The 23,804-nt window shown below is 34.6% G+C and overlaps 1 protein-coding gene across 2 annotated transcripts; it reads left to right on the forward strand.

Moving 5' to 3' along the window:
- The first annotated feature begins 1,985 nt into the window (after window positions 1–1,985).
- On the forward strand, window positions 1,986–22,716 carry LOC117111634 (rho GTPase-activating protein 33-like). Of its 2 annotated transcripts, XM_033254590.1 has the most exons (12): window positions 1,986–2,225; window positions 3,430–3,522; window positions 3,906–3,935; window positions 6,295–6,417; window positions 6,894–7,062; window positions 11,445–11,594; window positions 12,383–12,624; window positions 12,929–13,113; window positions 13,856–13,980; window positions 14,515–14,704; window positions 17,352–17,584; window positions 18,389–22,716. In XM_033254590.1, exons 1-12 carry the CDS (start codon window positions 2,094–2,096, stop codon window positions 20,323–20,325), a joined length of 3,609 nt encoding a protein of 1,202 aa, XP_033110481.1. In that variant the 5' UTR covers window positions 1,986–2,093; the 3' UTR covers window positions 20,326–22,716. The 2 variants fall into 2 exon arrangements, with proteins under 2 accessions (XP_033110481.1, XP_033110482.1); XM_033254591.1 differs by lacking the exon at window positions 3,906–3,935.
- Window positions 22,717–23,804: the final 1,088 nt, after the last annotated feature.

Raw genomic sequence — 23,804 nt, forward strand, 5'->3', positions numbered from 1 at the left:
TTTATGTACTGATTTTAGCCAGATAATACATTTGTAAAATTAAGGAAATTAAAAAAAAAAAAAAAATCGGTGAGGGAGAGAAAATTGACGCGCGAGGGACAAGAAACTAGTAATTTTTTTTTACTTGGCTTTAGCTGATGTCATTCAGTTGTTGATTATATCTTGAATGAGGATTCGTATAAACAATGTGGGTGGACTTACAGTATAATCCTAGGAACTACTGTAATTAAAAGCAATGAAGTACTGTAGATGTATAACACTGTACCTGTTTATAAAATACTATTTCCGGCTGTCATGGAAAACCAGAAAGGGTCATGGACATATTTGGTGAATACCTGTAGGCTACCTCTTCCAAGCCTGGAAAAATATAGAAAGACTTTACCAATCCATTATTAAATCAAATTTATTATTAACTTGATGATGGAAATACACCTATGTCCCTCTAAAAAATGTACTTCAGTAATTGCAGGTGATATTAGGCTGGGTGATACTGTACATCAAATAGAAATGTAAAGAATATAAGTTTATAGTTTAATGTCAAAATTGTATGTTTTAGATAAGATAATTTTAGAGTTAATTAAAGGCTTTAGAATTTATTTCAGTCATGGCCTCTCTTTAATGTATTGTTAATCCCTCTGCCTATCGTGCCCTACAGCCTCTTTTTTTGTCTGCTATACTATAGGAATATTTGTAAATATATATAGATATTTTTGCTCAGCTAATTCCTAGTTTGAGATTGTGGGAATGGGTATGGACACCTGAAGTGTAAGAGTTTTTTGCGGGGATGGAGGAATGCCCTCATAGATACTGTACACTACTATAGTAATTTTAATTAATATGATTCTGCATGTTGTCCCATAACTGTCAATGATATTTTGATTTTGTCTGCGGCAGGACTGTTATACAAAAAATATCAAATGTTTTTAATTAATAAAACGATTCGGATGTAGATCTCCATAACGTGTGGAAATATATCAGACAAATTTATGTTAAATAGTTGGCAAGTAATTGCCCTGGCTAATGCTGAGAAGTCTATGACACTAGACCCTCGGAGGCTTTGAGTGAATCATTGATTTTGATCAATTAGCATAATGATCAGTCAAAAACATTTTACACTCTGCCAGTGCAATAATATGATGATAATACTTTGTGATATATGAAATTGATTTTGTAAAACATACAAAAATTTAAAATGATTAATTTTTAATTGTGGCCTAGCGTCCATTGAAGAGAGGAGTTTTTCTTTAATAGAGCAAATTTAAGAAAGGTAAATGTATAGTTGTCCATCAAAATATTTTTTATTTTGTTGCTCATACTTTCTATATTTTGGACGAGCACGCTAAATGCAATAGCATTGTGTGTTTATTGTTTTCCAGATTAATTTAGAAAGTTGCATAAAATACGACAAATTCAAAACAATGAAAAACAAGGTGGAAAAGGGTGGATTTTTTTTATATTCTAAATTTCTTTAAAAAAAAAATTAACTGGCAGTTAAAAATTGCGAGAAGTATTTAACATAAATTTGTCTGATATACCTCCATGTAGATTTTATATATGTTTTTGTAAGTTTAACATCCCGTGCATTTAGGAGTTAACACAGTACTGCAAACTGAGTATTTTAAAACTTCAGTATATGTATTCATTAGTTAAGACAAGAAATTATGTCGTTCCTCATATTTATTAATTTTTTTTTTTTTGAAATTGATATATAGGTCTCCCCCCAATTAAAAAACACTTTTTGGACCGGGTTTTCCATGGTGTTTAGCAGATTTGGTCTCTAATTAGAATAATAATAAAAAATAAAAGACTTTTGTTAAAATGGGACCACAGAAAAGTGGTCTTTAATTGGAGGGGTCTTTAATAGAGGGAGACCTTTGCTATACTCTGTATTATGGTATTGTATTAATTGTTCACAAAATTATTATTCTAACTGTATTGATAATATCAATCATTTAATATATTAACTATTTATTTTTAAGCTTGCAATTCTCGATGACAATTCCAGCTATGACGAGACGTCAGCTGTACAGCAGAATGGGGGCGCTGCACACCTTGATGTACCATACACAGTGCAAGTGAGCTCTATCCACAAGATGTGGTTGGTGAAACGATGCTACGAAGACTTCCGTGTTCTAGACAAACAGATCCATCGATGTATTTATGACCGGAGGTTTAGTCAATTAGCGGAGTTGCCGAAGGGGAGGGCGCTGTCTGAGGACAGAGATGTAAGAATTATGTAATATTCTAAATTACAATAATATTAACATGGATTTTTTTTATATGTACAACACACAAGTTACATATATTCAACATCTCACATTTTGCATGCATTAGTAAATTACATTGTTGACCAATTCATTAATAGAAAATTCACATTCTGAATCATCTTTTAGTGGTCTATTGTGTACAAACTGTACTGCCCTGGAAATACAAGATCGATTTATTGTCATTGTGCATTGGTTCACATGAAATTCAGGTTCCAATCCTTCCATAAAAAAGATTGACTAAAAAAAACACAATATAAAAAACAAGGTGTAGGAGGGCTGTTATTGAGAAATATGAAGTGAAAATTAAATTTCCAAATAGATTTAATGATTTTTTTGGTCTCTTTTCGGGGAAAATACATCTTTCAACGTATATTGCATATTATTTTCTCAACCTAAAGGTCGGAGTTTGTGTTTTTTGCAAGGCACTTTATCTGCGCTGCTTCTCTCCACCCGGGAGTATAAATGGGTACCTAGTGGGATTGCCTACTTGCCCATATATAGCAGTAACACTTATGCATGTGGACCCAAATACCAGGTGAAAAAAAGCTCTTTGTAACCTAAAGGAAAGCGCTTATATAAATACCAAGTAACAAATTGCAACTGAGTGTGTTTTAGTGTTGCAATGGTATGAGATGGCATTTTAGAGTTCATGTTTGACCTCTGAGTGTCACCCTTTATCTTGAGATTCTAGTTAAGATACTCTATTCTAATTTACCTCCTCATTCAGTTGGAATGCAACCCTATTGGTCCCATGTGCGTAATGTTTCCCCTTTTTTCCAAAAGAGAATTAGGGATTATCTACCAATGTAATAAAAATTTAATGTGTGTTTGTGCATGGTTCAAGAAGGAAATGAACAGTGACACCTACATTATTTTGGTTTACTGCCAACAATTCTGAGCCACTTATGTCAAAATATAATGTAATGAATGTATGCAATGAATGTTATTTCCATCACACAATATCCACTAAACATTAATGTGATTAAGGTATATTGTAAATTTCACATTATGTAATACTCAAAACTGTGAAAAAATTCATGAAAGAGCAGATGTTACCTAAAATGATATACAATTTAAATGTTCTTTTTATTACATGCATTTATCTTACATGCCAGCTTATATGAGAATTAAATGAAATCCTTACCTTGATATTTTCCCAAAGGCTGTGAAAGCGATGTTGTCACATTATCTGAACAGATTTTCTGAAATAGCGGGTGACCGTATCAACTGTGGACCAGTGCTAAATTGGATGGAGGTGAGTTTACATGGGTGATCATCCTTATAATCTTTAATTCATTTATTAAACCATATTTTTTTTACATTTTATTATTATTTATATTATGTTATAATAGCATTCTGCATACCTCAGTACATTTGTATTTTAGTTTTTTTTTCAATATGATAATGGTTTCACCCCTACTTCATGTTCAATCTTTATCTCTATGCCCTCCCTGTCCCAAAGTCTTCTCCATTTTCCTCCTCTTCTCTCTACCCTCCACCCTCCCATAAAATCTGAATTATTCCTTATTATAGTATATATTTACAAGCAGCTTTGGATGAAAAATAATAACTATAGACTAAACTATAGAATAATGTGTGTCTTCATCTATATGTTCTGTTTCTTGGTTTAATTTTTAGATGAGCCCGAAAGGAGATCATAGTTTCATTGTAAGCATGTGTACTTAAGTTATTAGCATATTATGATATGATATTGCTGCTCTTCACTCCAGTGTCTTTCTCCCTGTCACATTCAAATCCATTCACCTTTTAATACTTCTGATCTGCAAACGTATTTCTACACTGTAAAGCACAAGTTTTTCTTTTCACGTCTGCAAATCTTATTAAAAAGTTGTGGTTATTTTAACATAGTTTTTTTAATGATACTTAGTAAAAGTGTGTTTAGTAGTTGATAACCTGTGTGTTTGATGAATACATGTCTACCTCTAATTAAAGACCATCATTCTGCACCCTCAAATGAATGTCTATCTATTATTTTTATAAGAATAATTTTACTAATTAAAGACCAAAGCTACTAAAGACCATAAAAACTGCAGTCCCAAAAGTGGTCTTTAATTGGAGGGAGATCTGTATAATATTCCTTTATGAAATGTCACTTGGTATGGAATCCTTTTATCACTGTTATGTGAATGTGATAAAACATATATATGTAGGCCTACCTCATTGGTTTAAGGTATATTTTTTACCATTTTGACATGCAAGTCATCAACTAATTTATTATTAATGCATTACCTTGAAAAAACATGTTCGAATTGGAAAAATTAAAGGGAGTATATCAACTTTCCTCTAAGCTCAGTTGGCAGTAAAGGGAACCCAAATCGAGGCAATCAGGTTAAATGAGGTTTCTTAACACATTTAATTTTATTTTGCTACTTGTGATAAAACACATTGTTATCTGTGTTCAGGGAGGCAAGTAATAATACTGTAGTGAAAACGCTTATTATGCAAGAGACTGAGACCCTTCTTCCTTATGTTTCCACTGGTGTAGCTAGTTTAGGCAAACTGGAGTAGGAGGTATTGGACAGTGGCAGCTCTAGGATATATTTTCTGGTGGGTGGTGGGGAGCTAAGCTGTCCGACAGGGGACTTGAGCTTGTAGGCCCGAGCTGAAGGAAGGGTTTGAGAGGGGTTCCCCCTCCCAAATGAGATTTTTAAAGAATTGCAACCTCTGGATGACCAGAAATGGCACTCTCAGAATGTAACAGACATATGTTGGCTTGGTATGGGCTTATTTTAATTTTTTTTTTAAGGTCTGACTGCCTGATGAGCTCTGTCCAAAGAACTCTGTCCGACGACGGACTTGACCCACTCTCCCTCCCCCTCCCGCGCCGCCGCCACTGTTAGTGGAGCCAATGTGTGTGTGTGGTATAATCTAATATACTTGTGCTATGAAACATTGCATTGAATATTTATCACTGCATACTGTATCACAAGTTCCATTTAAATAATAAATGATGTGTTGCTGTTTGTTTATGTTCACATTGTATGGTGTATTCTGACTATCTGAGAGTTGCACACTGATTTGAGTATAGCTCACCTATCACATTCTTTCACATGCCAGTGGAATCCTCAGAATGTTTAAAATGCAGATGCTCTGATATAGACAATGAAAAAATGCTTAAACTAATTATTTAAAAATATACTATTGCATCGGAAAAATGCCACAGTAAGCTATAGTGTCGTGTCCTATAATTTTAACTTTACCAAAATATCCATAGTTTAAATGTTTTTCATCTTAAATTTAGGCAGTGACTATTCTTATATCAGTCTTAAACAAAATCTGCTTGATGGATTGTAGTAAGATAATAACACCCAATCAGAATCTGGAATTTGTTTTAAACATGTATAATAGTAGCCTCTGCCTAGTATATAGTCATTCTAATAAAAATGCTGTATAGACTGAAAGATTACAAATACATTACAAACATGTATAGCATCCTAAAACTACAAAAATACTGTAGCTATAGTAAAAAAAGTATAGAGAAAAGTAGCTAGTTGCTATATACTACTGTAGTTTCCTACTGCTGAAAAAAACTTACTGACATGCTAAAAAATCAAGTTATTAAATTCTATTAAAATTTATAATGAAATGAGATAGTGTGACCAGAGCTAAGGTAAAGTGCAGAGCAGATGTTCATTGCAATACCGTAAAACCTTGAATAGAAGCCCTGGGCTACTGTTTTTTAGGACCCTTGGATTTTTGATTTTTTTTTTAAGAATGGCCTCTTTTCAAGGTGGGCTTCTTTTCGAAAATTTCAAAATAAATCCATATTATCTTGATTGGAAGCCCATGGACTTCCTTTCAGGATGGGCTTCTTTTCGAGATTACTTTTGCAAACTGAAGAGGGCTTCTTCTCCAGATATAAATAGCACATATTATTATTAGAGAAAGTCATGCAAGTTGTTTTCTTGTATGATTTTTTTTTTCTTTTAATAAATTGGATTATTTTTTTTATTACTGTTATCAAATATTCATGTATGATAACTCATGTTTGCACTTGTATATTCAGATTGACAACCATGGCAATCGATTAGTTGTTGGCGATGATTCTGCGATTAATATACCCGCTGTTGCTGCCGCTCACGTCATCAAGCGATACATTGCACAAGCACCCGATGAGATTACATTACAGGTTGGTGTGCTCTCAATAGTATATCATCATCATCATAATTTTTATCATCATCATCATCATCATCATCACCATCATTTTAATTGATATAACATCATTATCATATGTATTAATATCACATTATGTTCATCATTATATCTTATCATCAATATTATTATCATTAAATTATTATCATTATCATAGTCATCATCATTGTTACCATCTACAACATAGTCATTGTTATAATCTCATCATCATTATTATGATATGAAAGTATGAGGTCCCACCCTAAGGAAAGTAGGTCAATTTTAAACAAGTATCCAAGCAAATATAAATACCAATGTCATCATTATTATGATTAGAAAGACTGGCATCAACACATTGGAAACATTTCGCAATATACAAACTTCATAATAAATATTAAAACATTTTTTTAAATGTGTAAATTATAGTGGTTATTTAATAGACAATAAGATTAATATTTTTCTATCTTGTTTTAGGTTGGCGACATTGTATCTGTGATTGATATGCCACCATCAGAAGACTCCCTCTGGTGGCATGGAAAACGAGGTTTTGAAGTAGGCTTTTTTCCCAGTCAGTGTGTAGAGTTAATAGGAGACATTGTACCACCAGCCGTTGCATCAAAAATTCCCAAGACCCCTAAACCAGGTTAGTAGTCCTCTATTATTGCTCAACCCCCACCATTGCCTTCATGGACTTTGGTTGTAATGTAGGATGAAAATGGTATGGTATTATGGTAAACACAAGATACATGTGTGCAATGTGTTCAGTGTGTTGTTTTGTGTCCAGATTCAGCCATTGCATTAGGCTTTGTCCATACTATCAAATTTTAATTGACAAAAAAACTGTTGTATGCCCATATTTGGTCATGATGTGTCTATATATGGTCATGATGTGATGTCATCGTGACCATATTTAGGCATGTTACATGTTTTCGTTAATTAAAATTTGATAATGAGGACAGGCCTTAAGAGTGGCATTCACACACTCAAGCTCTGTTTACACTATCAAATTTTATGCAAGGTATATCTGTGACTTGTCTATGGATATGCAAAACCCAGGTATTTGTTACATAAAACCTGATAATGTGGAGAGAACTTTACACAATGTAAATGCGGTTTTGTACTGCATCTCAGCCAATCACAGTATGTATAGCTTGGGATGGTTGCATTTTCATTGCACAAAAAGGATGTATGTTGACTCAAAAATAAATTCATGTTTACTAATGCCATCTTAACAGTCAAATATTGGGCACAGCATTCCTCAATGGCCTCTTCTGATTCTGCCAATTAATACCACCAGATACAGCTGCTTAAGGGGGTGAATTTACAATAGATACATGTGTTGAACAAATGTTTCAATAGAAATTTTAGTATATAGAAACTTGTTTCCTAGTCTTTATCAGTTACCACTAATTCTACAAATCTTAATTATTGCTTAAGGAATTCATAAGATACTTTACTTTTAGTACACTATAGCCTATACACAGGGGTTCCTCTGATTATTTGCTGAACGAAATGAACTACACTTAATTTACCACCTATCATTCTCCTTGAGAGCCATTGCTTTTTTATTGTCCATTACAAAAATTAAAATTAAAGAAATTAAATCGATCTTTCACTCTTAAAATTCATAAAAAGATGATTGATGATGTCTAGAATTTGCAGTTTCTGTAATTAATGGAAGAATAGGCCTACTAATATTGTTTGGTAGTAGGCCTCCAGTAGTACTTATCATGCCGTCTTCATTAGCACTATTTTCTGCTTCTTATTGGCAGTAAAAGGAAATATCAGTGTATCTCTATATTAGGTCCTTGTGGTGAGTACTCTTGTTGGCTCACCTCTCCACTACCTGAGTGTCTGTGCTTTATCTTGTCAGTGTTTCCATTCCCCGTTTGTCTTACTTGTTTCCGTTCTCACCTGATGTTACCATTATCACCAATTTTACTTTCTCTTCAGCGTTTTCAAGAGTGTTGAACATGTAGTATTTTGAAGCATTTATTTTTTTTCTGATCAACTTTGTTTATTATTTGTTTTTATTCATGTAAAATATTGACTCGAGTATAAGCCATGTTATGTATACAGTTAACACAAATCTTCTCGGGTATAAGCCCATCTAAATCTCAATTACAAAATCATCTTGTATGCAGCTTAATATTTTTATTGGTTTTCTCCGGTACTGTAATGGTCTATCCACACAATATTTTCTATAATGAAATTGTATGATTCGCCCATATATAGTCATGATGATATCGCATTTTAGCATTGACATTGGGGTGGATTTTATGCCCGAGTCAGTATTGTATTTATTGATTTATAAATGATTCGCTTCGTGAACGTTTTGAATTTTTCTTCTGCTTTTGATGTGCTTCTTCCAGGAAACCAAGGTAGTTAACTAAATTGCATCAGAATTGGTGTGTATTTGCATCATGCATCATGCATTTATGTGTATTACATCATGCATTGGAATGTGTATGACACATAATTTTATGTGTATTTATAATGCAACTTTGTATGTAATTCATTTGTGTTGTGACATTATGCATTTATGTGTGTTACATCATTATTTCTGTTTGTTAACTGAATTTTGTATTATGTGCATTTCTATCTTCTTTTAAAGATTGTAAATTTATTTTAAATTTTTTTGAATTGTTTTTTCATAGACTAATTAGTATGAAGTTAATATTATTTTCAGAATACTGTATTAAATTATTTTTTTGAGTGAAATAAACAAGTCGATAAATAATCATCATTGTCTTCATCATCTTATCATTATCATTATCATCAGCAGCAATCATCATCACAACCAGTATTATCTTAACATCAGCAAAAGAAAAAAAATCTTCAGAATCATAATTATAATCTCATTGCCACAACAACCACCAACATGATCATCGTCATTGTCATTGTAATTGTTACTATCATCATGAACGTAAGCTGGGTGGGGTGCAGGGGGTGTGGGCGCATCCCCAGTCCATGGTGGCACATTAATTCCACTGTAAGTGTGTTAAATACTAAAAATGACCAATAAGTTAGGAATAAGGATTTCCGCATTCTAGATTTTTATTCCCCCCCCCCCCCCCAACACATTTAGCACCCCCCAGGCCATTTAGCACCCCACAGGCTATAGCCTACACCCCTTTTATCATTAAACATTAATGGTCAATATGAATCCCTTTCTATGTAGGTATGTATATAAGGGTGTATTTGGGTGAGAACGGAAAAAATTTACATAGGGTTCTTACCAGTATTGTATTGTATCCGTGGGTGGTCTACCGGTTCGTGCAGAATTCGGCTTTCAAAAAACCATTAACCTCAGACGTAAGACCTAAGGTATTATGCAAATGATGAGTTTTATCAAGTTTCCCTGGACCGTTGCGTCACCCCACATTTTAATTAAGAAATGGACATTGGCATTGGTACACTGCATAATGTTTTCTCAAAAGCAAGTAATGAAATGACCTACATAGGAAACTCCCAATAAATCGCAGATTGTATTTTGGGCGTATAAACCAGAATAAACTATCATTCGTTTGGCAATGGTACAGTAGTTTAAAACAGCAAATTACTACCATTGTCAAACGGATAAGCAGTGGTGCCACGATCACGCGTGCATGCAGCAGACGTATGTAGTAAGGTAACAATCTGGATTCTAGGCTAGCCCTCCGCTGAAATAATTTATTCGAGCTTTTCAATTTTGTTTTTGGGAATTAAACTGTAAAAGAAGCAGGGACCATGAAAATTTAAAGAGCAATCAAAAAGGGATTAAGTGATAAATAATGCTCCCTGCTGCTTAAGCATGCTGCATTTGCTCCTAGAAAACACTGCAATTTGCAGCGTTTGGATTATCAGCGGATATCAGCAAACGGTTTAATACCCGTTCGGGCGAGAACTGGAAATGGACGTTACCGGATTTATACGGTGTTAGACTCCACAAAAAACTAGCCCGAATGCACCCTAAGAATATTCTTCTTGAATTTGCTACAAGAGCCAATTTAATGTCAAATTTATGTCATATACTGTAATGCAAAAAGCTTACATGTGCATAGTAATATTTATTATTCTTCACTTGTATTTCAGTTATATTACTCTCCAATTTATGTGGGTTTGTTATATTCAGTATTGTTTTATTTGTTCTTGTCAGTCCATTGATGAATTGCTATTATATATTTCTTATGTCATTGTGAATATAATGATATACAGTCTTTTTATTACCACCAGCTGGCAAACTGGATACAAAATTTATTTTCTATTTTTAATGTGTGTCAGATAGTTGTCTTCTATTATTCCATTCTAAATACAAAACAAAAGGATCAGTAATTCAATTTGGAAACTACATTCTAATACCAATGATCCATAACAGTATCCAATATGATTATAATTTTATAGTGAGAATTTATTTTCATTTTTTCCGTTGGTTGTGGATAGAGGATAGAGCGTTCTCTCTTTAACTGGTGCTGTTACTCTACCCTGTCAGTTGGTCTTGGATAAGTTTTTTTTATTTCGTATTAGTGAAAGGCTTGTTTTGTTTATATTTTATTTTTCATTTGTTTAATCCTTCAACCTTTAATGACTCAAAGTAGCAGTGATTGTTAGGCTTACTGTTTCCATGCAATCTTAAAAGAAAATGTTCATTGGATATTGCTATCGAGATATGCACTCAAATGAAGTTGTGGTTTGAGGATTGGAAGACTAATACCAGAGAGAGTACAGAGAAGATAAGTATGGTAAAATGTAGTCAGAAGAGTAAGCTCAGAGGAAGTAAGGTAGAACCAAGTAAACGAAATAGATCCAGATCATTTGAGGGAATCTCATCAACACAGCAAGTGAAGATAGGGACACGAGGTCTTCTGAATTATAATTTTATTATTATTATTATTCTGTGTCAATTGATTTGTTTCATATTCTCCCTAATCTTGATGACGATTTTTTGTATCTTGTCTTGTCATGATGAACCGTCTGTATGTGTTGTGTATAGGCAACATTACATTATAATTTTGCTGTATGATGACGATTATTTGTTTCTTGTAGTATTGCGACGACATGGAAAACTAATAACATTCCTCAGATCTTTTTTGGTTCAACGACCTACGAAAGGTGGTCTAAAGCAGCGTGGGATTCTCAGAGAGCGAGTATTTGGGTGTGACCTAGGGGAGCATCTTCTAAATACGGCTCAAGATGGTAGGTTCTACAATATGTCCACCCTATCAAATTTAATGTGACAAGTTTGTGTGATGTGCCCATATATGGACATGAGATGTCATATATACAAATATGGGCATATCATATTTTATTTGTCATATAAAATTTGATAGTGACAAGTTTGCGTGATGTGCCCATATATGGACATGATATGTCATATTGTACCCAAAACGGACATATCACAGTTTATTTGTCATATAAAATTTGATAGTGACAAGTTTGTGCGATGTGCCCATATATGGGCATGATATGTCATATTGTACCCAAATATGGGCATATCACATTTTAATTGTCACACAAAATTTGATAGTGTGTACAGAACCTCAGTTGTTCATTTATCTTCCATGATTATGAAATAAATGATAGCACATACTTTACCATTGAATGGAAGTATTGCTTCTATTGTGGTAGTTGTACCTCTAGAAAATTCACTAGTTTTAGGTAAGAAGTCAACCAAACCTTGCTGAAATAAAACAGTACAGTGCAGTACCTCTTTTCAGAGAATTAAATTTGAGCTGCACACAGATATAATTGGGAGTCCTATTCCAATTTTATATTCTTTATTGGTTGTAAAGGTGAATCATGCATGCATTATTTCATAGCACTCAGTGTAAGATTTTGTTAAACTCCTATCAAAATACTAGTTCACTAGTACTTGTATTTGGTCAACCCTAATTAGTCACAGACCGTTAGTCTTTCATGTCTGAATTATGTGTACAAAAGTATTAATAAAATTTATAAAAGTTCAAGAAATTGTTCTGTTTTAGTTCCAGAAATGGTGAAAGCGTGCACTGAGTTCATTGAGGAGTATGGCATTGTGGATGGCATCTACCGTCTGTCTGGAGTCGCCTCGAACATACATCGGTTACGAGATGACTTTGACAGCGAGCAGACTCCAAATCTAAATGAGTTTTGCAAGGATATTCACTGTGTAACAGCTGTTTGTAAATTGTACTTTAGGGAATTGCCAAACCCATTACTTACTTATCAACTTTACGATCGCTTTGCGGTAAGTTTGAGCATTGTACAGACTTGAAACCCAAAGTATGTTTAAAAAAGTGTATTTGGTTGTTGATGTTAACCCATTCTATTTTTATTTAATGTATAATGATTTGATGATTTCTCTCGCAACACACCATTTCCTGTGCAGTCATTTCCAGCTGTGTTGATGCGTTGTCACTTTTCATTGTTTCTATCTCTACTAGACTAATGAAGACTATTCATGTTTCAGCATTAAAACTTGAATATTCATATAGTCTCTACTAGACTAAAGAATATTCATGTTTTAATGCTGAAACATAATATAATTTCAGATTGCAGTAGCTGATGAAGAGAATCGCCTCATGCATATTCATGACACCGTCCAGCAACTTCCACCACCACATTATCGTACCTTAGAATATCTTATTAAACATCTAGCAAAGATGGCTGAAAAGGAGGACCGAACAGGCATGAACACAAAAAACCTGGCAATAGTGTGGGCTCCAAATTTACTTAGGTGTGTGTTTTGTTCACTCAGAACAAAGATCTTATAATTACAAGATAGTGTTGTCTGCGATTGTACATGTAACAAATAGAAGCGTATGTTCAGTAAAAAGAAGCTTAAAAAGTAATTGTAATTGAGAGAAGGCGTCCTGGTTGTTGCCATGGTGATTGTTCAAGAATTTGCACGTAGATCATTAATGTCAAAGTTCAAAAGTAATTGTAATTGCGGGAGGGCATCCTACACTGCGTTGTTACAGAATTTGCATGCAGAACGCTATCTTGTAATTATAAGATCTTTGACTCAGAAGAATAATTCTTCTAGATGGCGCTCTTTAAAAACTTGTGGCAAATGAAGAACAATAATAATAATAATAATAATAACAACAATAATAAATTGTGGACCTTTATATCGCATAATGCTATTGGCTTTATGCACTTCACTTTACCCAGTCACTGGATTCAACACAAACTCAGCTTCCTAGGGAGTATTCCATAATATTGCATTCCAATCACCACATTTGGCATTCAACCCTACCAGGTACTCACTTATACACATGGGTGGAGGAGGAACAATGCAGTACCTTGCTCAGGGACACAAGCGAAATGCACAGCGAGGTATGGAAACCACGACCTGAAGGCTGGGAAAACAAACCCTTCCTGCTGCACGAAACTACTGTACTTATAACTTTGTCATAGCGAGCACACAGGAAGAAATGTATTTAAAAACTGATACAATTTTGTCTTTCCTTCCCTAGGTCAAGAGAAATTGAATCCGGAGCAGCAGCATTCATGGAAATTCGTGTGCAGGCTGTCGTTGTCGAGTACTTAATTCGTAACATGGATCTTATCTTTAATAATAAACTCTTCCCTGACGTACCGGGTGAGGCTACAATGTAACACAAATTCATGACTATCTCTGTACAATAGAGATAACAGTTTTCACAATTATGTAAAATTAACAGTTTGTGAAGTTGATTTTTTCCAAACAACCGGTGAACAACCTTTGCGAAGCTGTTGAAACCCCTCACACATGGGATGTGCTTCGTAAAGGGCTATAAGGGCTGCAAATACCAGTTTATGAAGCTGTTTACTCTCTTGTGAGCTTTAATGAATATAGTTTTTTTATGGATGCCAAGGAAAATTGGCAGCTATTTATTATGATTGCATACTCAACAGGCACAATCTGTTATATTGTGAACACCAGGGTAGAATTCTTTTTCTTTCTTTATTTATTTTTTTTGATTTATTCATCCTGAGTTGTCCAGTAAATTCAAATTATTTGGACTATTCAAGTCATAAAAGTGCAGAAAAGATTTCATCTTTGCTCATATACATAACCAGAATAAGCTTGCTGAAACCACCTGAAGTGCCTGTCATGTAATATTAAAACAAAGAAAATCATCCAATCTTTTAGGTCTTGCTGTTGCTAAGCAACAGATGCAACGACCCAAGTCTGTTATTGTCGGTGTCCCGACCAAGCTGTTATCACTGGAAGAAGCACAAGCTCGCTGTCAGAATGTGGAACCAGAAAAAGAGAAAAAATACATCGAGGTTGGCGGCGGACCTAGCGCCCTACAGGAATTTCATACAGTCATTGATGTCCCGTAAGATTACATGCCCCACACATTTCTAAAAATGCTATTATTGTTTTTTCATAGCGGCAGTCACTATTGTTTACATCCTAGATCTGTGATTCAGCAACTTTTAATTGTTAGGGAGTGTGTCTGGATATAGATGAGAGTCTATGCATTGTTAGTCTAACCAATCACATATTAGAACTAATGATTATGATGAGAATGATGTGATAAAAATAATTATTGATGATATTGATGACATTGAGTTGTTGTTGATGATGACAGTGATGTTGGCTGATAAAGATGATAAAAATGAAGCACTGGCGTATGTAGGAGTATTGTAATGGGGTGGGAGGGGGGAAAACGCGAAGGTGACCGTGGAGGGGAAATTCACATATGTTTTGATCAAGGGGGTGTGTGCACACCCTAGAAGATATGCCACTGAAATGAAAATTCAAACCTTGATAGATTTATACCTGTTGAATACCTCATATGCATGCTTTGCCTGTGTGTTATTGTAAAAAATTGCACATTTTTAATAATAGGTAAAAGCTGTAGATTTCATATTAACATGTGTACCGTTCTCTTGCAAATTATTTAGTTTGTTTACTTTTTCATCCCACTGTTTTGTGTATATATATATATATATACAATATGTGTCTTGTACTCCTCTGTAAATTGCTTTTCCACTTCTGCATGTACCATGAGGCTTGCCATCCCAAAACCAGCATCAGTTACTCAATAAATGAAATTGACTTTTAAATATATTCATTTTCTCCACATTATAAGCTTTAAAATGATGGGTCATTTACTGGCATTGATTCACTATTGCCAAAGTTATGAGTAAATAAAAGTATTACTGACTGCTCTCTGTACTTAAGCATAGAAGCTGCCACATTTTTATGCTGATATACTCAGCTTATTATTAGTGACAGTATGCTGGTTTTGGGATGGTATGCTTCATATACATTCATATGTACAATCTGTTTATGTGTGCTAAGTTCCCATCAAGCAGTGCTTTATATCAGTTAGCTGGCATATTATATAAATGTGGTTGTGTGTTGCTTCACAGTCTGTAGTATACTCTCTTGAAAATAAAAAAAAAACTTGTATAGCACATAAATATGGTAAAAAAATGTATATATATAAAGTATGCAAACACTCTAATATTTCTGTATATCTGTTGTACTGCTGCTTTCCCATAAGTATATATATATTTGCTGTCTGTGGCATTAACTCACTAATAATTGTAGTATATGCAACAACTTTATTGCAAGATTTGCAGTAACGGATCCTGGAATCTGAAATGGAGGGGCTTTCACAAATGGAGAGGGTTAAACCACCTCAGACCCAACCATGGTGGAGCTGAGTCAAGAAAATTTATGATTATATCACCTGTAGATGGCTGGAAGTGGCACTATTAGACCTAAATTTCGAAATAGTATTCTTTTTTTCCCCATTTTTTGTACAATTGAAAAAAATTTAGAGGTGGGGGGGGGGGGGGGTCGGCAGACCATACTGGGCCAGTTGGGTTTCCTCTTGAATCCGTCACTGTATAGTTTCATATCATACTTTGTATTTATTCTCTACATCTCATGCTGTATAAAATTACAATAGAAATCAATATTATGATTGTTAGCTTTATAACACCACTTTAGCAATGTCTTTTTGTCTGTATTGTTTTTGTGTCTGTTTTGTGTTATGTCTTAACATCTTGTGTATTCAGTATGTTTTATTTATAAAACTGTGCAAATAAAGATTAGTACAGTATAAGCAACTTAAAAACAATATAAAGCCTTCAAATAATTGAAAATAGAAACAAAGCTATTTATATTTGAATGCAATATGAAAAGAAAATGCTAACATTTTTGTGCAAGTTTTGTTTATATTGAATAAAAGTGTCATTTACCATTAACCTGGTAATATAGTTGAATATTTGTCTAAATTTATGATGTTTTTATAAAAAACTAAAATAATATATTATACATATTTAAACAAAAGTAAGTCACGAAATTTAAATATTTATAGAGTCACTTCCTTGTTAAAATCAAGGAGTAGATATATTTGAAGTATATTAATTCACAAATAAATGACATCCAAGCACGGAAAGGTTGAAGTCAAGTTGTTTGATGTATGTTAAGCTGTCCAGAATATCAAATTTTCATTGACACAAAAACTGTTGTATGCCCAATATAGTCCTAACGTGACTATATAATGTTATGTTGTGATGTCATCATGACCATATTAATTCATGTCACATGTTTTTGTCAAATAAAATTTTATATTGTGGAAAACCCCTCCAAAATTTGATAATATTCATTTTTAAAATTAGTTAAAAATTGTCCATTTTTAAAATCATAATGGTTATGAATTGAGCAACCAGATTTTTGCACCAAGTGCTTCTTAAATGGTATGCAATGTTTTTGAGATGGTTTAATTTTCAGTTCTTAATAAGATTTACATTACTAAAACCAAAACTTTAACCAACATTGAAACTGTATGCCATACCAATGCACTATAATAATAATCAGTACAGTATTATATTGTTTTAGTAAATACATTAATTGTTATTTACTATGAGACTGATAAATTTTATGAAGAGCTGTTTTTTTATAATACAATGTAATACAGATGCAAGATTAAGGTTCAAATTTCAAAGTTACTTTCCTATACATAGGGGTCGACGACCTTCAGGAAGCAAATCCAAAAAATCGGGAACTTGGAGAGATTTTTTTAGCTTCAAGCAAAAGGACGGTAAACAAAAGTCACCGGCAGAGAATTTGGAAGAAAGGACATCCTATGTGATGAAGGGAAAACAAGGCAGTCTGCGGTCTGTTCGTAGTGTAGAGAGTCTAACGATGATGGATGCTAAAACTATTACAGTGTCCTTTGACCGTTCAAAACATCCAGGTAATTTATAGTTGTAGTTTTGATCTGCAAATTGTTGAACAAGTAGACCCATTCTCACTATAACTCACCCAATATCACAAAATTTGCAGCACCCATTCTCATCATTGGCTAAATTTGTGTTAACGTTACAGTGTGTGCCAACTTCACTAAAACTCGCACTATAGCTAACTTTATCCATTCTCACAGTGTTAGCTAACTTCACTCATTTTCACACTGCTGCTCACCTGTCTTAAAAACATTTGGGGCCCCCAGTTCTCCCCTCCCTCATTAAAATTGTCCAAAGCAAAACATGCTCAAGTACAGTAGTTAAAAATCACCTCATATCTTATTTTGTGAGCTAGGTCCCCCTCACCTAATAATCAAGGGCCCCACTGCACCTTCGTACCCCGTCATCTCTCATTTAAAGACTCCTAGATATGCCACTGCTTGTACTGAATGCACAAGATGTTCAACTGCGCTTATTAGCACATTGATATCCATAGTTTCACTTATTTTCTTTATACTTGAAACATATTCAATTCAATTCATTTATTCGATCAGAACAAACTGTACAGACATAAAATTCAAAGAGGAACAAGAATAAAAAAAAGAGATAGGGATATATGTTTAAAACTATGAAAAGGTCTTGAGATAATTGTTTATAAAAATATGATTAAGAGTACAAGATTGGAATGATTTATAATTATTATCATCAAGCATACACAAAACTAATATCATTAATATATTGTAAATTTTCTAAAGCCGGGTGGATTATTTTTAGCTGCATTTTTCTAACCTTAGTGTGATTGGCTTCTATTTTTGCAGAGTCAGCAAGACTGCCACGTAGGAGATCATCCATTTCCTGTGTTGAAGATACTGGTCTAAAACGCTGTTCCTCAAATGACTCGTACTTTGATGATGGAGACACTGTTACATCAGCTGCCATTGCAGCTGCCACAAAAGAATTTTTGACTGCAACTGGTCAGAAACATGTTCTTGATGACAGTCATGATCCTGAACAAGAAGCCATGCATTGGCACGATGTTGATAGCAGGATGTCAAGTCCTATGTGGATTGACGAAGGGGTGAACACACCAGATACCTCAAACAAAGGATCGCCTTTAACCCCTCTTGCCACTCCAAGAGATATGGCAATGCAACCAACTGTAAGGACAAGAGCTCATACCGATCCAATTCTGGATCAATCGTATGATCGCAAACTTGATTTCCAAAAATCTTTACCCGCGGAAATCCATTCCCCTCAACGACCGCCAAGGTCAGTTGATGTTGCCCCAAAAAATATGACAGACACACCATTAGATGTGAAATCAAGAACTAGACCAGTACCTCCACCAAAGCCTAGTCAAAGGCCTGTGCCGGCACCTAGGGTGTCTTTATCTCAAAACACCACAAGTGACCAAATATCTTCAAGTGTAAATATAGAAAATTCTGTTTGTCAGGAGGTGATGACAGCAGAAAGTGAATCGGAACAAAGACGCCCCTCGGTACTTCAAAAGTTAAAGCATGCTGTCTCACCAAAAAGAGCAGAAAGAGAGAGGAAATCGGGGGACAGGAACTCAGGCCATGAAATGTTAAATGAATCAAATGATCATCCAGTTAAAAGGAAACCAATACTATCACCTGTAGATACAAGAAAACTGGTAGCAAAGCCTGAGAACTTACAGACACATGAGGGCGTTGTAATGAGACCTCGAAAACTCTCTCCATTGGTATCGCAGCAAACAGATGCTTTTGAAGGATTTTTATCTTCCCCACGCAAAAATCGTTACAGCTTAGAAACTGTATTATCGGAGTACGATAACTTGCGTGAAAAATACCATTCTCAGGCACTGTCCCCAGATTTTGATGTACTGCAGGAATTTGGGAATGAATGTGAAAACAATGTAAATACACAGGGTATAAATATTTCGCCTACAGAAAGAAAAAGGGACCACAGATATAACAGTGAGGAATCACGGACTAGGGTTGATGGCCAGAGTAATAAAGTGGATGAAATGTCTCTGGGTTTAAGTTTAAAAGAAAGACTTGAAAAAATCAATTCCAGGCATAGCCATGAGGTGGAAGAGGTACAAACAGAGTTTGCCAAATCAGAATTTCCTGGACCACAAATGGCCACGATAATGCCATTTACACCACCTCCTACACCAAATACCTCTGATACTGTATTTAGTTACAGGAACTCTAACGGCTGTATGGATGGTACAGTCTCTCCAGGTATCAGCTCGCTGAACATAAGCTGCAATAATTCCAAGGGCGATGCTGCCTCTCCTAAGTTGTTTTCAAATTTTACAGAGCAGGTGAGGCATCCTGTCAAACTGGGTTCCTTCAAAAAGAAAAGCCCAACAATGACAGCTTACGAGCAGAACTCTGCGAAAATGAAGTCAGTAGCGGCTAAAATGAGTGCATATTCCTCACCAGCAACATCACCTACATCACCAACAGAAGAGGATGTTTTCCACATTGCTGCATCAAAGCCCAGGATGGAGAACCAGCAGAGAGATTTGATGGGACGCGGTTATCTGTATACTAACTCCTCACCAGAAGAAAGCTTGTATATGAACTTCCCAGTCGTGCCATGGGAGACATCAAATCTGTCGAAGTTTGGAGATGACTTCAAGGCAAGTAGGTCGACGTTAATCTCACAGTACGACAATTTAGATGATGAATACGATTGCTCATTACAATCAAAAAGCCTTCCTCCTCTAGCTATTGTAGAAGATGATATTAGTGATAATTATTGAGTGTAAATAATAATTTGTTTATAAATAGATCAGCCGAGAGTAATGGCTCCAGAAATTTGCCAAGAGGGGTTTCAACTAGCCCCATAGGGGGTCCAAACCAAAGGACCCTCTAGAGCCTCAGTCAGGGTCCTAAAATAATGTCCCTGGTTGTTTTCATTGAGGGAGGTATCAAGGTTTAGGATGGCCCAAAAGTGTGTTTTTAGACCACAATATTAGGCATTGGCAATCATAATAACTTTAGTTTGGCAAACTAATATTTTAGTCTGATGAACTTGTCATTGATTCTGACAAGGGGGTCCATGATTGTCCAATGTGGATTTTCCATTTGATCCCTACCACTATCCTGATGTGGTTTAAACCTTCATAGAAACGTTTTCCTTTTATTTTCATTCAACTGTTTGTGACCACATACAGTATAATGTTCTGATATATAATACTAATTAATACACTCTTACCTCTACAATAAGGTATCACAGTGCTTTACATATGCAAAAGTTTTGTTTCTTAGCAAGGACAGACATAAAACCAAACAAATATGTTTTGAATGTTTTAAGCGAGGCTAAAAACTAATACCCTTTTCACACAGGAAAGTAGTACAGTTAGTAAACAAGTTGTAACATGGTTTGTGAAAGCAAATCCATATAAAACGTTCCAAGATATTGAAGGGGAACCCTGCAATATCTCAGCAGAAAACTAAGTTTTACTAAAAGTTATTCTACATTTGAGTTTGAAAGTTGCATCAAAAGGCTTAAGGGCTATTAACACTATCAATGTGTATGTGACAAATCCAAAGGTTTGACCATACAGTATATGATATGATGTTACATCATCCTCTTCATATATGGGATGTGATATGACATCATCCTGCCCATATATGATAATTTACATAAATTTGTCACAAACTTGGTAGTGTTTTTAAGGTTTATATTTGTTTTTAAATGTAAGGAATTTATTCTGAAATTAAGCTCTGTACAAACTATCAAATTTTATGTGACAAATAAATGTAATATGCCCATATTTTGTTGTAATATGACATACCCATATATAGGCACATCATACCCATATATAGGCACATCACACCCATATATGGGCACATCATACCCATATATAGGCACATCATGCCCATATATAGGCACATCACACAACTTTGTCACATAATAGTGTGGACAATGCTTTAGGGATTGGAAAGCATTCATTAGCTGCACAAGCTACAGCTCCTCTCCTTTGAATGGAATAAAAGGCCTGCGCTCTCCTTAGATATTCAGTAAACCTGTCATTAAATTGTTTGTTAAAAGTATTATCGATTACAAAACAAAGTAAAAAGTATATATTAATCCCTGAATTATATATAGTGAATATATAGTGAATATTAACACTACTTTATTTGTAAAATTTATTATATATGGTTACTTGTATGCCAGTCTTTAAAAGAGAGTAAATTTGTTGTACCAATATTGGTTAAGCCTGGTTTCCTTAAAATCGCTACAGCGTTTCAAGTGCAATCGTTGTACTGCGTGGCAGTCCCCGATGCAGTCGGGAGTGCTCCCCGGTTTGATCGACCAATCAGCATCACTGAAAGCTGTCAGTGATAGTGCATAGCGATTGTATGGAAATCGTGCTTTATCATGTATACCATGGAGGAATTCCCCTAAGCCCCGTCCTTTGGATGTTGTTGCTAAGGTCCCAACAGTATTAAAACTTACGTAAATACACGCTTGTTAGACATGCACGTATATTGGTCAGTTTAGTTTGATTGACATTCCGGAAGGGTCAATTATTATATATACTGTACAGCCTTTAAGTTCTACATACACAGCCTTTCTTTTTAATGGCCATGCATTGTTAGCAAGTAGTATTTGCCAATTTTAGCGTACTGGGTAATTGATGGACCAAATGTTGAACAAATAGTTATCATACATTATAATTACACAGAATAGCATACATACATGAATTGCTGCGCAAGTCCATTGCTGTTATTGTGCAACATGCAGAATGTTATGTTAATACAGTATCAAAGATACTAGAAACACAAGATAAAGCACTCGAATAGTAAAAATGAGGCGGAAATCGTGCCCGACGTAGGCGGCGCCCTTCTTTTTAACCATGCAAGTTTTCTATACTTTGTGCCCGACGTACAGGGCGCACTTCTGTTGCTAAGTATATCCAGACGCATACGGCGCCCTTCTTTTTCCACTAATGGAGGAAAACTTTATCACTAGAGTGCGTCCGACCATACGATTTTGCGCTATATTGTTGATCCATAAGCTTAATTGTGTGTTTTAATTGGATAATAGCAACGATTTCTACCTCCGCCAAGGAATTATGTATTCACCGTTGTCACTGTCTGGGTACAATTGTACTAATTGTACAATTGTGTAAATTTTTTAAATTTAGAATTACAATAAAATACGCGACGACTTGGTAACGACAGTTTGGTTGAAGTTTTTTTAGATCCAGCTGTAAAGGGCGTTCCATCGTTTGTATTCCCACCATGCATTTCGGTGGAACACTTCTTTTGTGTGGATCATGTGTTTCTAGTATCTTTGTTAATATCCCTTCTGCTAAGCCCCGCCCCATATATTGATATTGTTGCCACAAAACGATAGTGTTGAAACATATGGAGGAATTAGTTCCTCCATGGTTGAAACATACGCAAGCATGTGCATTTAGTAGCAGTATTCAAGGGGCGGGGCTTATTGTGAATGCAATAATATACATTTTCATTCATTCTTAAATTAGACATTTGAATTGAGTAACAAACTGTTTTTTGGACCATTTATAGATATTTTTCGAAAATATTGAATGTAGAAATTTGGGATTTTCTAGAGGGCGTTGTTTTAATTATATTGTACTTGGAAAAAATGTAAGGCTTTGTCCACATACCAATTTTATATGACAAACAACTGTGATATGCTCATATTTGGGTGTAATATGACATCATGCCCAAATATGAGCATATCACAAAAGTTTGTCATAAAATTTGAGCGAGGACCGACCTTTCCAGTACGAATTTACCATAATGTATGTTTTTATGATAATAATTTCTGTGCTCTTAAATGATCAAATCCTGTTAGAATAAAATACAGAATTGATAGCAGAGTATATTCAAATGCTTTCGTGTCAAGACAGTAAATATTTCAAGTTCTATTGCAGCTATTTTAAAATATTTAAATCTGCGTTTTTTTTTTTGTTTTTTTTTTTGTTTTTCTTTTGTTTTTTTTTAATCATTAAAGTAATGCATAGAAATCTCAGTATGTATTTCAGGGCCAAGCAGAAAACTTAAGAATACTGCATCAAAATGTTATTCTAAAAATACCAAAGTTATCCAAATTACCAGAATAAAGTTAAATGGTATATCATTCAATAACTTTGTTAGTATGTCATGACAAGCAGTTCCTTCCAGTTTCATGAAGTTATGCAAATTAGCTTTTACACCTGGATGATGGGTAGAGTGCAATCAAAGTTCAAATATAATAGAC

The sequence above is a fragment of the Anneissia japonica genome, unplaced genomic scaffold, assembly GCF_011630105.1.
Source record: "Anneissia japonica isolate Jap-2015-1 unplaced genomic scaffold, ASM1163010v1 scaffold287923_len1623670_cov205, whole genome shotgun sequence".
Taxonomy (NCBI): Eukaryota; Metazoa; Echinodermata; class Crinoidea; order Comatulida; family Comatulidae; genus Anneissia; species Anneissia japonica.

What these genes read in the sequence shown, in the direction of transcription:
- LOC117111634 (XM_033254590.1), top strand. Translation starts at nt 2,094, where the DNA reads ATGTGGTTGGTGAAACGATGCTACGAAGACTTCCGTGTTCTAGACAAA. An exon ending in AAGGAGATCATAGTTTCATT is followed by an intron (nt 3,936 to 6,294) that starts GTAAGCATGTGT and finishes TTGTATATTCAG; the next exon opens with ATTGACAACCATGGCAATCG. An exon ending in CATACAGTCATTGATGTCCC is followed by an intron (nt 14,705 to 17,351) that starts GTAAGATTACAT and finishes TCCTATACATAG; the next exon opens with GGGTCGACGACCTTCAGGAA.